The sequence below is a fragment of the Ochotona princeps genome, chromosome 3 (assembly GCF_030435755.1).
Source record: "Ochotona princeps isolate mOchPri1 chromosome 3, mOchPri1.hap1, whole genome shotgun sequence".
NCBI classification, from domain to species: domain Eukaryota; kingdom Metazoa; phylum Chordata; class Mammalia; order Lagomorpha; family Ochotonidae; genus Ochotona; species Ochotona princeps.
Window position 1 is genome coordinate 84,694,770 of NC_080834.1, and position 17,759 is coordinate 84,712,528.

The 17,759-nt window shown below is 44.0% G+C and overlaps 1 protein-coding gene across 1 annotated transcript in view; it reads left to right on the forward strand.

The window, feature by feature from the left end:
* The window catches only part of ARHGAP31 (Rho GTPase activating protein 31), a 120,465-nt gene that overhangs the window by 82,616 nt on the left and 20,090 nt on the right, over positions 1-17,759 (forward strand). The window contains exons 4-8 of the mRNA XM_004577882.3: positions 8,198-8,280; positions 9,794-9,901; positions 10,575-10,717; positions 14,733-14,931; positions 17,213-17,337. Coding sequence (XP_004577939.2) covers positions 8,198-8,280; positions 9,794-9,901; positions 10,575-10,717; positions 14,733-14,931; positions 17,213-17,337 — 658 coding nt within the window. The remainder of the gene's footprint in view (positions 1-8,197; positions 8,281-9,793; positions 9,902-10,574; positions 10,718-14,732; positions 14,932-17,212; positions 17,338-17,759) is intronic.

Below are 17,759 nucleotides of genomic sequence, written 5' to 3' on the forward strand. Positions count from 1 at the left end.
AACTTAACAGAAACAGTTCTAGAAACAGTGTAGGACAAAATAGTTACAGAAGGGAGAAATCAAGTTACATATCCTTACCATTCAGAAGATTCCGTGGTACAGAATTTTCTAGCAGGAAAAGCAATAGAAAGAATCACAAAGGAAAAATCTAATGAATTGAATAATAGATAAATTATTTTCTGTATTAAAATACAAAATTTAGTTAAAGGCAAATGAATAACTATTAAAACTAGAATAAAATAATATAGAATATGATCTTATTAATAAACAAAATAATCACATAATATTCTCATGAATAAATAAGAAATGAACTATAATACATACTTCATAGAAAATTATTTTAAAATTATCAGTTATTTATGTATTACCTTTGTGGACTTAAAAATGTTAATGCTTCTATTTCATGCCGGCAAGCCTGTCCTAAGACTGACTAATTTTCTTTTCTTTTCTTTTTTTTCTTTTTAGATTTTATTTATTTTGGGGCCCCCCGCGATAGCGTAGCAGTTAAAGTCCTCGCCTTGAATGCCCCGGGATCCCATATGGGCGCCGGTTCTCAACTCGGCAGCTCCACTTCCCTTCCAGCTTCCTGCTTGTAGCTTGGGAAGCAGTAGAGAATGGTTCAAGACCTTGGGACCCTGCACTCATGTGGGAGACCCAGGAGAAGCTCCTGGCTCATGGCTTTGGATCGGCTCAACTCTGGCCATTGCAGCCACTTGGGGGTGTATCAGTGGGTGGAAGATGTTTCTCTCTGTCTCTCCTCCTCTCTGTACAACTGCCTTTCCAATAAAAAATAAATAAATCTTTATATTTTTATCTGCCATTCCAATAAAAATATAAAGATTTATTTACTTTTATATAATAAAATAAAATTTTAATAAAAATATAAAGATTTATTTATTTTTTATTGGAAAGGCAGTTGTACAGAGAGGAGGAGAGACAGAGAGAAACATCTTCCACCCACTGATACACCCCCAAGTGGCTGCAATGGCCAGAGTTGAGCCGATCCAAAGCCATGAGCCAGGAGCTTCTCCTGGGTCTCCCACATGAGTGCAGGGTCCCAAGGTCTTGAACCATTCTCTACTGCTTCCCAAGCTACAAGCAGGAAGCTGGAAGGGAAGTGGAGCAGGCGGGACATGAACCAGCACCCATATGGAATCCAGCATATACAAGGTGAGGACTTTAGTCACAAGGCTACCACGCCAGGTCCAACTGATTAGTTTTCCACTGAAGGAGTAGCTCCTGAATATCCCAGAAAATCACTTAAAATTATTGTGTGGATTCTAAAGTGCTTATTTTCTTCTCCTTTTACGTTGCAGAGAGAGAAAGACAGAACTCCTACCTGCTAGTCCACTCTTTATTTATTTCCAAGGGCCGGTGGTGGGCTGGGCCAGAGCCTGAAACCAGGAGTACAATCCAGATATCCCACGACAGTGGCAGAAACAAAGTGTTTGAGCCATTCCAGCTGCTTCCTGAAGTCTACATTGAGTAGGAAGCTGTAGTCAGGAGCCAAAGCAGGGATCGTAATCTAGGTACTCCTAGGAGAATGTGGCCATCTTAACCATGGGCTAGATGCTTACTCCCTAGCTCAGACTCCTTTATCTATTAATTCTACATCTGGAACTCTGTTCTGACATGGCCCATTCTGTGCTCTAACCATGCAGCAAATACTGCCATCTAGCCCACGCAGCCATGCCCAATCCCATCTTTTAGGTTTTCCAATGGGATGCAGGTGATGCTATTTACTCAGGCTTGGGTCCCACATTAGTGGGTCCTATGACCTGACCAAAACATGCCCTCTAGTTTTCCCCTTTCTAAACCACTTTGTCTCAGATCTCTCACCTACCTGCAAACACAGTGGCCTGGTCCGTGGAAGCTCCCAAGAGTCATTCCTCCTCTGTCAAGCATTCCCTCAGCTGCTCCCACTCTAATATGTCCCCAGATCCCTCTCCGTGGGCAATCTACAGCCCCACCTCTCCAGCTTGGTGGCCAGAGTGGCATGTCCCAGCTCAGCATTTGCCACTTTCCTTTCATATCTTTTAAAAAAAAAAAGTCGGGCCCAGCGCGGTGGCCTAACGGCTAAAGTCCTCGCCTTAAATGCGCCAGGACCCCATATGGGCGCAGGTTCTAATCCCGTCAGCTCTACTTCCCATCCAACTCCCTGCTTGTGGCCTGGGAAAGCAGTTGAGGATGGCCCAAAGCCTTGGGACCCTGCACCCACGTGGGAAGAAGCTCCTGGCTCCTGGCTTCAGATCGGCACAGCACCGGCCATTGGTGTCACTTGGGGAGTGAATCATGGACGGAAGATCCTCTCTGTCTCTCCTCCACTCTGTATATCTGACTTTGTAATAAAAATAAATAAATCTCTAAAAAAAAAAAGTAGACAGCCATGCTGGCATACTAGTGTAGTTAGCACAGATTTGGCATTAACCAGGCCTAGAGTGCCTGCTAGCTATTGCTGCTTTTCTCCCAGCAGTATAATACTTGCCTAGCGAGGAGACAACCTAGGCAGATGCCTACGGTTGGGGAATATACGTTTCTTGCCCTTCCCAGCTTCTGTTGTCTGATGGCAGTTCTTGACTTGTGGTCACACCATTTCCTATCACTGCCTCTGTGGCCACATTGCTGCTTCCTGTTTCTGTTGTGTGAAATCTCCCTTTGCTGTCCTGTTGGAAGGCCATCTGTGATTGCATTCAGAGTTCATATAGATAATTTAGGACCATCTACACTCAGGATTCTTCACTTGGGGCAAGTTTTGACCTAGCAGTTAAGACACGTAATTCTTCACCAAGGTGACTGGTCTGATCCCCATCCTCAGCTCATTCCAGATGCCTGCTAATGAAAACCTTCAGAGGCAGCCCTGATGGTTCAGGCAGCAGATTCCCACTCCCCAGGAGGGAGACCCGGTTGTTCTGTGCCTCCTCTTTTGTCCCTTGATTCTTGTAGGACACTTCTTCCCCTCCTTCTCCTTTCCCACTCTTTCTTCCTCTCAAATGAATAAACAAAAAAGTGAAAGGAAAAAGACCTTTCAATAATATCTGCAAAGACTCTTTCCAAATAGGGTTCCATTTGCAGGCTGCAAAAATTAGGTTCTGCTGTTTGAGACTAATTATTCAGTCTATTAAATTACATTTTATTTTTAATCACAGAAAATTCATTTTAGAAAAAAACTGAATTTTGTTCAGCTGATCCAGCTAGAAAATATACCCATAATAAGGCACAGTTGCTGGGTTGAGATAATAAGGAAGGACAACTTGGAAAAGTGTGACCTATTGATTTCATAGTGAATTCATTTATTTATGTATCAGTCTCGCTCTTTAGATTGTAAGTTTCCTTGAGAATATGAACTGTGTTTTGCTTGTTTTTGTCTTTCTCTGTTCTCTGTACTCCCTCTGCTTTCAGTTACTGAAAAAAAAATGTTGCAACTTTCACTTAGTAAATGTTTGCTGACAGTTTGGCTAACATTGCATGCATCATTGGAAATGTTGCTTGAGGTCTGCAATTATCGCTTGGCCACAGGCAAAGACAGACTGGATGTGAGCTCACAGTAGTTGACTTGGTTTTCCAGTGGCTCACCCCATAGTAATGTTTGAGGGAGCCATAGCACCGGATACCTTCCCATCTCAACAAAACAGGAAGGTTGTTCACACTGCTACTAGCTTTTCATTGAGGGGCTGCCTCAGCCAGGCTGTTTGTTTCCCCCCCGAAGTTGTGTTTAATTAATTAATTAATTAATTAATTAGAAAGGCAGGGCTTGAGAGAGGAAGGAAAGAAGGGAGGAGGGACAGATGGGAGGAAAATAGGAAGAAAGATAGATCTGGCCAAAGCCAGGAGCCTAAAACTTTGTCCAGGCCTCCTACATGGGTGTCAGGGGCCCAGTGACTTAGAATACCTTCTCTTGCTTTCCCAGATAGGACATTACTAGGGAGCTGGACTGAAAGTGGAGCAGCCAGGAGGCAAACTGATGCTCATATGGAATGCTGGTGTCTCAGGCAGCTTAACTCAATGTGCCACAGCACTGGCTGCTGCCATGCTAGTTTTCATCACAATGGGAAATGGTCCAAGGTGATAGTGTTCTGAAAGTGTGTCATACATGCGGCTGATTAGCATTTTTGAAGCACAAAGCAAAATATTGAATTTTTCACTTAACTTACTTTCTTCAACAAAAATGCTTTGAGTACCTTGCAGGCATAGTTCTGGATGCTGCAAATTTAGCCTGAGCAAGATAGAAAAAAAAACTCTTGCTCTTGTGTAATTTATACTTTCATGGAGGAGAGAAATGACAGGCAAATATAAGGCAGAGATCGTCTATGAGATGTTGATAGGTTCTATGGGTTTATAACTCAGGGCCTAGGGAGGTAGGATAACCAGAGGTCTTTTTATGAGACAACAGTTGAAGAGAGACAAGGATAAAGTACAGGAAGAAATTGTAAGTATCTGAGGAAAGGGGATACCAAAAGAGATAGCAGGTGCAGCCAAGAATACATGTATTTCAGAGTGTTTGGCATTAATGAAATGATGGAGGCTGGAGTAAGAGTATTCAGGGAGGACAGCACTTGATCCAGTAGGTCGAAGAAAGGTGTGTGTATCACATACACATTATCTGGAAGGACACAGGGCAGCTGCATCTGGAGACTAAGGAAGAGTGGTTGAAAAAAGCTGACGGTCTGTTCTTTTTTTTTTTAAAGACTTATTTTATTTTTATTGGAAAGGCAGATATACAGAGAGGAGCAGAGACAGAGAGAAAGATCTTCCGTCCATTGATTCACTCCACAAGCAACCACAACAGCCAGAGCCATGCCAATCTGAATCTAGGAGCCAGGAGTCTCTTCTGGGTCTCCCATGTGGGTTCAGGCTCCCAAGGCTTTGGGCCAACCTCGACTGCTTTCCCAGGCCACAAGCAGGGAGCTGAATGGGAACAACTGGGATTAGAACAGGCACTCATATAGGATCTTGACGTGTGCAAGGACTTTAGCCACTAGGCAACCATGCCAGGCCCAAGAAGAACTATTTTTAATGACTCAGATGAAATGCTACTTTTGCAAGACATAGGCTACCAAGCTAGGATCTGTCTGTTCTAATGGTTACTTTGCTTTATAAAAATTACTTGCATGAATTGCTCTTTAAATAATACATTCAGTGACTCAAAATAATTTAAGATATAAAATGACTTTAAAATTGTTGTTAAATACTTAACAAAAAATTATGTCAATGCTGGGGTGTAGATGGGACGGTCATAGGTTGTTTGTGTTGGTCTTTCTGGCGATGGGGCTGCCTGGAAACAGGACTTGAGCTGCAGGGGAAGAGGTGAACTGTGGATAAACAGAGAATCCTAAGTGAGGGCTCTACTACAAGGACCAGATTTCAGTCTTTGTAAGAGACCTCGAAGAAATTGGAAGCTTGTCAGTGGCAAATGGTTATAGCTTTCATTCTGGAACTTTCAAGGTTTTGCCACCAGCAAAACAGGCCCACTCTTATTGAGTGAGATTCTTCTACAGGCAAAAAAGTTGACATGGGCAAAAGATTTAAACTCCCCCGCAATTGCTCAAAGATGGGTTCTATTATCCTAAGAGAAGAACATAAAATAAATAAATAAATAAAACTTGGGCTGGCACGATAATGTAGCAGCTAAAGTCTTTTCCTTACACACGCCAGAATCCCATATGGGTGCCGGCTCTAATCCCAGAAGCCCCAGCTGCCTGCTTGTGGCCTGGGAAAGCAGTCAAGTACGGCCCAAAGGCTTGGGACCCTGCATCTGCATGGGATACCCGGAGGAAGAGGCTGCTGGCTCCTGACTCCTGGCTCCTGGCTCCTGGCTTTGGATTGGCTCAGCTGCAGCCATTGCAGCCGCTTGGGGAGTGAACCATCAGACGATATATTGTCCTCTCTGTCTCTCCTTTTCTCTGTATATCTGCCTTTCCAATAAAAATAAAATAAACCTTTTTAAAAAATAAGTTTGCAGAGAACCCATCCGTGCAGGAGAAAATCTAAAATGTAGTGAGCTTCTCCTGGATACTGGGGAGAAAGGAGGAGAGGTTGTCAGTGAAGAAAGAGGCCAAACCCAAATGGCACTGTGGCATTAGAGGGAGCCCTGCCCTGCTCAGAGGAAAAAGATGAGTCAGAGCCTCCGCATGGTAAAGGAACTTTCCATTGAGGGCTGACTAACTGACCTACAGCTTTATTCCCCAGACACCTTTTATATAGTGGTGTGGTGCAAAGGTTTGCAAAGCTTGATCCTGGTTTTGCTGAAAGATGAAGAGGGTCTTCCCCACTCCTTGCTCAGTGCCCGGAGTGTGGCAGGTACCACCACTGCAATCTACAGTCCCTCCCTCCGTTCCTCTTATGAGCATCTCCCTGCTTTGGGGGAGCCAGAGTCCTCTTCACCAGGCCGTGCTCTTGTCTAAGCAGCAGCTCTGATGAAGGGAGGTGTCGGCTTGCTTCCTAGAGGCTCCATTCTTGCTGCTGCCCCTACACCCTGCGTATCTTAGCAAGCCAGACTGCAGCAGAGATCTTATTTGTACTGGGTAGGTATATTCTCTGGTTGCAAACCCACCAGAAGATTGGGGAACTTGTGGCTAACACCCCCAAGCCTACATTTGTCCCCACTTTTGCATAGGAAATGAGGCCTGAAATTTTCCATGTGGAGAATTTTAATTGCCTTCTAAAATGATGGACTTCAGTATATATGTTTACTTCAATTAAATTTCAAGAAAATAAAGAGGAAGAAAGTTGATGGATACAGTTGGCCAAAGTAAGGAGCTCCTACTATGTGCCAGGTAGTGTTGTGCACGGTGGGATTCTTCATATTCCTGAGCTTACAGAGCTCATGCTTCAGCAAAGGAAACTGACAATCGACAACTTCAGTAGATAACATCCTGCAGTATGCATAAAGGTGGAGACAGCTGTGGGGGAGAGGGCTAAGTCCATGTCTGGTTAGGAGCAAAGAGTCCTCTGAGTTAGACTGGAGTATATACAGCAGATGTGGCCTAAAATATGGCCTGGAAAACAGAAAGTGCCCAGTAAAGTTAATTCCCTTCACTTCAGCCAGCCTGAAGATTTTGTCATTCTGGAAAATGTCAGCTTCAGTGTTTACATACAAGTAGAAAAATGACAAGTGTATGTAGGTGAGTAGAAGTGAACAATACACATTAAGAAAGCCATCACCACAGTTAGCATCTTAGTATTGTATTACAGGGTTAGTGTTTATCAAACTGAGGATGCATTGCATAATTATTCCATTCACTACATTCAAGTGTACAACAAGTTTCCAATACTTGGAGGAAATACAAGAGTACTTAGAAAGTTCACGGAAAAAAAAAAACTAAGAGATGAGTTGATTTTGGTACAAAATAATTTTTGAAGGTTTCTAAAACACGCATTTCCATGAACTTTTTGAAAACCTGTTAATGTATGTATATTACATCTTTAAAAAGAAAGAAAACTATGACTGCTGCTGACTACTGCTCCCACACTGGCAGGTCATGAGCACCCACACACTGCCTTGGGCACTTCTGCCCCACAGGTATGTCAGAGTCTCAGGTTGAGGGCAGAACCAGGACCATAGGACTCTGCCCAGGGATTCCTAGCTTGTGAGAGATGAGGTGGACCAGTCTGCAATCACACTACTTGCATGTCATTCCTACCTCCCCTGGAAGGCCCTTAGGCTGCTAGGAGAACAAAATACCCACACAGGAAATAGCCAGAGAGCAAATCCTGGCAAGGTCACTGTGCTGTAGGGACAAAACTTATCCCACCAAGGAAAGCAAGTCTTCCCTTCTTCCTAGAACCTAGAACAGGTAGAAACTGAGTGTTTAAGATATCTGGATAGTCACAGGTGAGGTGAGGACTGGCTAATTATATCCATAAGATAGACAGTTGAATATAGCCACACCACCCTGTCATCTCTCTAACCTTATCTCTATTTATCTCGAAGTGAGAGTCCCTGTGACTCCCCGTGCTGTATGAGTCACACCAAGACCCTACAGATTCCTACTCAACCCCATCACTGCAAGCATACACTGTGACATATTTCACAAATGAACCTCCAGTTGGTAGTTTTCATGGAAACACATGCCACTTGGAAGGGCAACCTCTGGGCACAGCAGTGAGCCTGCAGAATCAGGGGCTTGCATAATGCCAGCCTACACAAGTGGATATCCACACATGTCTTCACTGGCCTGTTTCATGTTCTTCTCTATAGGCGGCTGTGTCACATTGCCCAGAAGAAGGCCGACTGGCCAGAATCCAAAATGTTATCCAAGAACTTCCCCCATCCCATTATAGGTAAGAACCCTGGGAAAGGAAATGTCCATGTGATACAGTATCAAAGCAGCAGTCTGGCATTACTAGAAGGAGCAAATTCAGGAGACATTGGCTTTCTTGGGGGCAGTTGATGCTGGAGGCCATGAGGCTCTCCAGGGCCCTACAGGCAGTCAGCCTCACAGTGGCATCCCTGGTTCTCACAGATTCACAGCATTATACAAACCTGTGGGAACCCAGGTGATTTTTAACCAACTGATATAGCTCTTGAGCACTTGGCTGACTGATCCTCTGCTTGCTCAGCAGTACCATCCCTTACATCATGCCATCTTTTTATTTCATTTTCACAGGTGAGTCCCTCATTTTACCACCTCCCAGTTGCCTACAGCTGCCCATTTTTTTAAAGATTTATTTATTTTTATTAGAAAGGCAGATATGCAAAGAGAGAGACAGGGCCCGGCGGCATGGCCTAGCGGCTGAAGTCCTCACCTTGAACACACCGGGATCCCATATGGGCACCAGTTCTAATCCCGGTAGCTCCACTTCCCATCCAGCTGCCTGCCTGTGGCCTGGGAAAGCAGTCGAGGACAGCCCAAAGCTTTGGGACCCTGCACCCGCGTGGAAGACCCAGAAAAGGTTCCTGGTTCCCGGCATCAGATCGGCGCACACTGGCCCGTTGCAGCTCACTTGGGGAGTGAAACATCGGATGGAAGATCTTCCTCTCTGTCTCTCCTCCTCTGTATATCCGGCTTTCCAATAATAATAAATCTTTAAAAAAAAAGAGAGAGACAGAGGAAGATACTCTGTCCAATGGTTCACTTCCCAAGCAGCCGCAACGGCTGGAGCTGAACCAATCCAAAGCCAGGAGTCCAGAGCTTCTTCTGGGTCTCCCATGCGGATGCAGGGTCCCAAAGTTTTGGGTCATCCTCGACTGCTTTCCCAGGCCACAAGCAGGGAGCTGGATGGGAAGCGGGGCTTCTGGGATTAGAACCGGCGCCCATATGGAATCCCGGCGTGTTCAAAGTGAGGACTTTAATTGCTATGCTACTGCGCCGGGCCCACAGCTGCCCATTGTTTACACAGGGACATATTTTGATGTGGTATAAGAAGAAATTCCTAACAGTATTAAATATTTTGTGTGTATGAAATGAGGCCCTTAAACTAGTACCTGCAGCCCAAAGAAATCTTTCTTGGAAGATACTCCCCAAAAGAGAGCCTCTTTCCAGGTTGTGTGCCAACGATTCTGCCCCCCGTGAAAGGCTCTCAGAGGTGCTATAACTGAGTTTATTTCTGGCTGGTTTTCTATGGGTCTCAGTTAATATCTCACAAGACCATCTCCCTTCCTCTCCTGAAACCAGTATGCCTATGGCTGAGAAAATTATTTCCATCAATCTTGACATCTTCCCACTATTCCTTCAAAATCCATAAGATAGGAAATATTTAGAGCCTCTCATAGCCAAACTTAGAATTATCTCCAGATGTCATATACCAAAGTTACTTACTTTGTTTAAAAAAAAAAAAAACTGAATCTTTCCAGGACCTTGGAATACTTGATTCGCCACCTGGCACGCATCGCCTCCTTCAGCAGCCAGACCAACATGCATGCCAGGAACCTGGCTCTGGTATGGGCCCCAAACCTCCTCAGGTAACCACTTCATCTCACCACCTCAGTGGACAAAGGGCAGCTCGCCAATCGAAATGAAGATGGTATTCTTCAAATCTGAAGCCCCTTCTTACAAGCCTGCAGCTAAGTGGTCATTTGTATCACATATGAATTAAAAGTGATTTCCACATCCTAAGATCTTTGCCCACTTACTTGGAATCACTCCTTTCCAGTGGTGTTTGCCAGCTGATTCCAGGGTTTCACTGATACAATATATGCTATTTCCTGAAAAGGACTTTCTTACTTTGGGGGCTTACTGGCAGGCATTTCATAGCTTTGGAGGGGTTAGGGTGATTCATAACTGGCTATAACCTGACTCATCTACTTCATGTTACTTCATAAATGATGACTTTCCTAATTGTGAGTGATGCTATAAAAGGAAAAAATTAATTTCTGTGTATTCATAGAGTAACATTTATAACCTTGCAATTTATAGTACTTGGTAAATTGTTTGAATTTTAGATATCAGGTAAATTGTGTTGTATTTCAAAGCCTTTTGGGCAGTCCATTTAATTGGTCTCAAGTAGTTAAAGCATTGAGCAAATTAACAGGCTCTGTACATTTAGGAAATGAAAATTGTGCAAAAGGCTCACTGGTTCCCCCGCTGCCTCAGTTGCGAAACAGACTCACCCACTGTGTTTTCCCTGTGGTTCAGGTCTAGAGAAATCGAAGCCACTGGTTGCAATGGGGACGCAGCCTTCCTTGCAGTCCGGGTCCAGCAGGTGGTGATTGAGTTCATACTGAATCACGTGGATCAAATCTTCAACAGTGGTGCAGCTGGTTCTCTGCAGAATGACGGTACTGACTCATCCTGGTGTATACCACGTCTCCTCTGCCCTTCCCTCCCCTGGTCATCCTATCCTTTTTTCTTGTCCCAGTGTTAAAACTCAAGAGTGAGCTTGTTTCTAGCTGAGTACTGCCTGTGCATGCAAGCTAACAACCCTGTGTCAGTGTCTGGAGGTGGTGCCTGCCTATATACTTCTGTATGTGTGAAGTGAAGATAGGATGTTGGACATGTAGCTTTTGAATGTTTCTGATAAATCGCATGCATGTCCTATCCCATGCATGTGCTGGGGTGGGATAGAACTGGCATAGGGTCCCACTAGTTTTAGTGAGTTCTTAAGCTCTTGAGTTATTATGCAAAGGCATCTGAAACATTATTCTGTTTAACTTGTCTTTTTCACCTTTACTATAATATTTCAGAAGGCCTTTGTACCTTTGCCTGGGAGTCTTTAAAAAGTCAGAGGTAGTGTGTTCCTTCTGACCAGTATATTCACAATACATTCTCTGAAAGCTTTCCTCAAATACTTTATTTTTCTCTGCCCCCAGCACTAGTTGAATGTGTGTTTGTGGGCATCCCATAATGACATAATGAACACTAGGAGTGAATTGGTTTAAGTTGCTTAATCTCCTGTGGGTGCAGTTCATGAAAACCAGAAATCCAGCTGATCTAGAAGTCTGTGTAATAACCATTTGTGTATGAGAGTGGTTTCGCCACATTAGGATGTGTAACAATCACCTGATGGGCTTGTTAAACCGCAGATTTCAGTCTTACAATTTCTGGTTCAGCATGTCCCGAGTGCAAGTGACAATTTGGAATTCTAAAAAATTTCCAGGTAATGTTGATGCTGTGAGTCATAGTCCACATAGAGAGCTGAGGGAATGTGGAGAACCATGTCTTTAAAATATTTGTAGGTTTATTAAGTGTTTTGTTCCTATTCAACTAATATATTTGGACAAACCTATATAGTCATCAAAATTATCAATCGCAATCAGTATCAAATTTCAATTCCTACTATAATTATTCCTGTCCTCACCTACCTAACACTCTATATGGTTTACAGTTTTTATTGTATCTAGAAAAACTTTTATTTAGGTAAAGCTCATGTTAAACATAGCATTTTAACCATCTTCAGATGTAAACTTCAGTGGTTTTGGTATAGCTCACAGGATTGTACAACCATCTCACGCTCTCATTCCAGAATATTTTCATCACTCTAAAGAAACCTCATACACATTCCAGAATTTCCTTTCCCTCAAGTCCTGGAAACCACTAATCTGTTTTTTTTTATTTCTATGAACTTCCTATTCTGAACATTTGATATAAATAGAATCATGCAATGTGCAGTCTTTTGTGGCTAGCTTGTTTCACTTACATTTGTTTTCAAGATTCATCCATATTGTTGAATGATAAGTACCTATGACTAATAATAGTCTATTAAATATATATATATAAACTACATTTTGTTTATTCATTCATGGGTCCATGGGCATTTGGGTTGTAAATTTTCACCCATCTACTGTAAATATTCACATACATGTGTATGGAACAGTGCAAAGATAAAGAATTCTTTTATCCATAGGTTCACTCCCCTAGTGCCTACAAAAACCAGGGCTGGACCAGGCTGAAATCAGGAGCTCAGAGTTCCATCTGAATGCTGTAGGTGGACAGCAGGGACTCAGGCTTTTGAACTGCCATGCAGGATTCATTAACAGAAGTAGAGATGCTAGGACTTAGACTAGAACTCCAGTATGAGATACTAGCATCCCAAGTGGGGCTCAACCTGATGTACTACCACACCTGCCCCAGTCCTTACTTCTTAATTCTATGGCCTAGGGATTAGATTTTCACATATGAGTTCTGGGAGAACACAAACACACTATGGCAGAAGTCATAGAATCCAGTATCTTTCCTTGATGGATAAAATCACCGTCTGCTGAGATTCACTATCTGTAAGAGTCACTAAAAAAGAAGTATGTGTTGAATACCCACAGCATTCCAGACATCTTCATAAACACTGGAGATACACTGCAAAAAATGGCTGAAGTCTTGCTGTGCATGGAGCTACAGCCTGATTGGGAAGACAAGCAATATACAAGATTACAGCTGGATGCGTTATCATTTCAAAGATAAGAGATGTCAAGAAGAAACCCAGAACAATAACCTGTGATCAGAGACTTGGGAGGGAGTTTATTTGGAGACAAAGTAGTCATGGTTTCTTAAGAAATAAGACCTAAATGGCACAGGGAATTAATCAATGAGAATCTGGTGAACAAATGTTCCAGAGACAGAGAACGAGGAATGTAAAAACTCTGAGGTAGAAATTAGCCTGAAGTATTGCAGAAAGCCAATGTGGCTAGAGCCATTATGGTCTCTAAAATGGAGCACTACACACTAGAGTACTGCACACTTTTATAACTTTTTATTATTTTTTAGAAGATTCATTTATTTTTATTGAAAGGCAGACATACAGAGAAAAGGAGACACAGAGAGGAAGATTTTCCATCTGCTGGTTCACTCGCTAAGTGGCCTCGATGGCCAGAACTGAGCCAGTTTGAAAACAGGAGCCAGGAGCTTCTCATGGGTCTCCAACGCAGGTGCAGAGTCCCGAGGCTTTGGGCTGTCCTCAACTGCTTTCTCAGGTCACAGGCAGGGAGCTGGATGGGAAGTGGAACAGTAGGGGTTAGAACTGGCGCCCATATAGGATCCCAGCGCGTGAAAGGCAAAGACTTTAGCTAGGCTACTGCACCGTCCCCAGGTTTTATTTATTTATTTATTTACTTACTTATTTACTTATTTTCATTTATTTGAAAGGAAGCTTGAGATACCCACATCCCATATCAGAGTGTCAGTTTGACTCCCAGCTATTTTGTGCTTCTCATCCAGCTTCCTGCTGGTGTGCTTGAGAGGCAGTGCATGATGGCCCCCATATGAGACTCTGTGGAATTCCTGGCTCACTTCAGCCTGGTCTAGCCCCAGCTGTTGCATGCATTCAGGGACTGTACCAACATTCAGAAGATCCATATGTGTGTCTGTCACTGTCTTTCAAAAAAATTAATTCTTAGTCTCAGTTGCTCCAAGATGAGTCTTTTTCACATCATTAGAAGTTTCAGAAAACTGCAAGCATCACCAAATACAGACTAGAAACAAACTTGAATTTATTGTTCACTGAGATCTGTTTCTCAGATTTAGCACTCTTGATATTTAGTGCTGAGCAGTTCTCAGTGTGGGGCACTGAGCTGTGTGTGTTAGGACTATAAGTAGCATCCCTACCTACTCACACAACATCACTGACAGTCAAAAGAGCTGTCTCCAGATATTGCCAAGTGCCCCTGGCTGGAGTGGGTACACAAAATTGCCCAAGCTGAAAACCATTGACTTGGAGAAAACTGGCAACCCTGTGTAGTGTTGATTTAGATCATGACTCCCATTCCTAAAAAAAAAACAAAAAACAAACAAACCAAAAAAAAAAAAAACCACCAGAAAATGCACAGAGGTTATCTATGCGCAGCAGAAGATGAAGTAGTGAATAAAAAGCCTCCTATCTTTTAAGGAATAGTATATGCTATAAAACATCTTTTTCCTGCAAAGATAGATGTGTGGATGATCTATGGAAAGGAGAGACTCCAACTCTAAACCTGCCTTGGAGCACTTGTCCTCCAGCTGTGGGGAGAAGGATCAGTCTCCTGCCTTACACTACCTGAGTTAGGTTACCTCTGAGGCTGGACGGCCATTCCCTTCTGACCAAAACACTAGGTATAGGGACTTCCCAGCTATTACTGTGGCCCACTTTAAGTGCACAGTAAATCATATAAGTGAATGTATGGCCCGTCTCTGATTTGGAAGCAGGTAACCCCTAAAGACCCTCTTTACCCCCTAGGTCAGGAGAGCTATCAATTTCCTTCATAGAGCCACAGCCTCAGGCCGCATCACACCCTGGTGAAGCCAAAGCTGGCACCTATCTTCTGTGGGATCTGGATAGATCCATTCACAGTCCTCCTCCCTGACTGAGGTCTTCTCTTTCCTTTCTAGAAAATCGACCCATCATGAAGAGCCTGACCCTGCCAGCCCTTTCCCTGCCTATGAAGCTGGTGAGCCTGGAGGAAGCTCAAGCCCGCAGTCTGGCTACCAACCACCCTGCTCGAAAAGAAAGGAGGGAGAACAGCCTGCCTGAGATTGTTCCCCCCATGGGCACCCTCTTCCATACTGTCCTTGAGTTACCAGACAATAAGTAAGTGGTATTCTTTCTGGGAGATGGGTGAGTGGAGGAGGACACAGGGCAGGTATACAGTCTCAGGTATGCGGTGGTAGTATGGGTACAGGTGCAGTGGAGGTTGGGGTGTCAGAAAACATTTGAGAAGAGAATTGAGCTGTCCCTACAACTCTGTATCATCAGCATTTGGTACCTTTGCTGTCTGTACCAAAGTTACGTTATAAACCTCAATTCCCCTACCAGAGACCCCAGGCATGTAGATGGGGGTGGGATTCACAGGGTTGCTATCACAAGTCAGGATTCCAATCCCTACCCTGAATCTATACAAAAGAAGCTGGGCATTGTTAAAAAAGATTCATTTATTTTTATTAAAAAGTAAGATTTTACAGAGAAGGAGAGACATAGAGAAAGATCTTCCATCCGCTGGTTCACTCCCCAACTGGCCACAATACACAGAGCTGAGCCAATCCGAAGCCAGGTCTCCCACGTGGGTGCAGGGTTCCAATGTTTTGGGCTGTCTTCTACTGCTTTCCCAGTCCACAAGCAGGGAGCTGGGTGGGAAGTAGAGCAGTCAGGATATGAACTGGTACCCATAAGGATCCTGGTACAGATAAGGCAAGGACTTTAGCCACTGGGCTACTGTGCCAAGCTCAAGGCTTGGTATTTATAAAAGAAAGCTTATGCAGAATAAAAAAATGGGCCCCCTCTCCCCACCCCTCCAATCCCATGTGACATTACTAGAGGCACAGAGATGAATCTCAAGGAAGAGGACAAGTTCACAAATGACATCACTCTAGGCAAAGAGCCGTAGGTGAACAGCCGTAGGTGAACTGGGACAAGCATCCTTGGCTTCCCCTCCAAAACAAATCAGATCTTCTTTGCATTGGTGGGAGAGCCCTCTCCTCATTTAGCCATCTCACTTCCTCCATTACAATATTGGTTTTGCCTCCTCTTTCATAGCCCACAGTAGAAGGAGGCAGTGAAGAAAGCATTAGTCCTTCATTTCAAGTAGATGGTAGGTAAAGGGGTTGCAAGCAGGCTTTTCATTAGAGTCTGCATTCGTCCCTGTTTGGTCAGTGAGAAGAAGCATGAAACAGGAGCTTTCTCTGTGTCCTCCCCAGGAAGGAAAGGCCTGCACGCTGCACACCTAGGGGAGGCACCTGCCTTAGGAACAGTCTGCCGAGAAACCCCTCCTGTTCCTGGAATGTGTGCTTCACGTCCACCGCTCCTCTTACTGAATCATTGGAGAGGACGATTTGCCCTCAGGAATCAGGGAGAAGAGAACCTTGAAAAAAACCATTATGAGCATTTTCTCTGTGCTTCCAAACACACTTGGAGTCCACCATACCCCAAGTTTTTCCACCTTATGATGTGTATCCTAAGTTTAAGTGCTCAAAAAAGAACAGGCCAAGTCCAAAAGAAACTACTGAACACTTGCACTCTCGTCTCAGATTGGGGATAAAAACACACTGGGCATGAGATGTGGAAGTTCTCTGAGAACCCTGCAAAGGAAAAGTTCTCAATGGGGCACACAGGTTGCACAGTTTCAACCTGGAACTTCCTGAAACCCAGTGACTGGGCTGAGCCACAGGAAGGCACTGCCTCTGTGGTGACCCCTGGTGGTGTGACCCAGTCTAGTGCTGTCCAGTCACAGAAGCCACCTGGTGTGAGGCAAAGCTGGAGAGGCCCTCCCCTCTGCCTTCCACAGAACTGACCACTGATGGAAGGCAACAGGCTGCAGTAGCACCAGGCCAGTAGCACCAGGCCAGATTTTATTCCAGTCCTGCTTCCTTATCCAATAATTTTCAGTGCATGAAAGTTGTAGCTTTCTCGTGTGGCTGTCCTGGCAGTAGGGCCACATTGCAGGAGGCCTATCAAGACTGAAAACTTGGGCCTGGCACTATGACTCAGTGGCTAAATCTTTGCCTTGAAAGCGCTAGGACTTTATAGGGGTGCCAATTTGTGTCCTGGCTGCTCCATTTCCCATCCAGCACCCTGCTTCCAAGAATCCCCAGGTCTCTGGTGCCTGGGGCTGAGGCTCCCGTGATTGCAACCTGTGAACCTCCATCTGGACCTATGATACAGGAGGTCTCTGCCTCTTGTCCTCGGGTCTGTGGTCTTAACCCCTGCTCATGTGTCCCTAGACAGAGTAGGAACTCGGGTTTTAGAGAGGAATTTCCTGAGATAGCAGAGCCAGTCATAACTGTGAACATTACTGGAATACTTTTTTTTCTCACTTTAAAGGTTTCCTTGAAATAACTGGTTCTCAAACTAATCCTTTGTGCCTAAACTCTTTCAGGAGAAAGCTTTCCAGTAAATCAAAGAAGTGGAAATCAATATTTAATCTGGGACGTTCTGGGTCAGATTCCAAGTCCAAGCTGAGTAGAAATGGGAGTGTGTTTGTGAGAGGGCAGCAGCTCTCAGGTAAGGTTCTGCAGCAGTGGTGTTTCATGGTTACAGACTGTCGGCCAGCTCTGTGTCTTAAACGTTTGACTTGACCACATCAGACTTGCTAGAAAAAAACATATACATTCACTAGGGCTCTTTTTTGGAAATAATTGTTGACTTATGAAAAAGTTGTATTAATAGTACCCAGAGAATCTGTATTCCCTTCATGAAGCTTCCCTTAAAGCTAACCTCTTACATAACTATAATATAATTAACCAAGCCAAAATTTAATAATAGAGTACTTCCCCCTGCTTATCTGTGGTTTTGTTTTCTGTGGATTCAGTTACCCTTGATCAACGTACATCTAAAAATAGTAGGTGGGAAATTATAGGAATAAACAAATCTCAAGTTTTGAGTTTCACCCCACTCTGAGAAGCGTGATGAAATCCTCTGCTGCT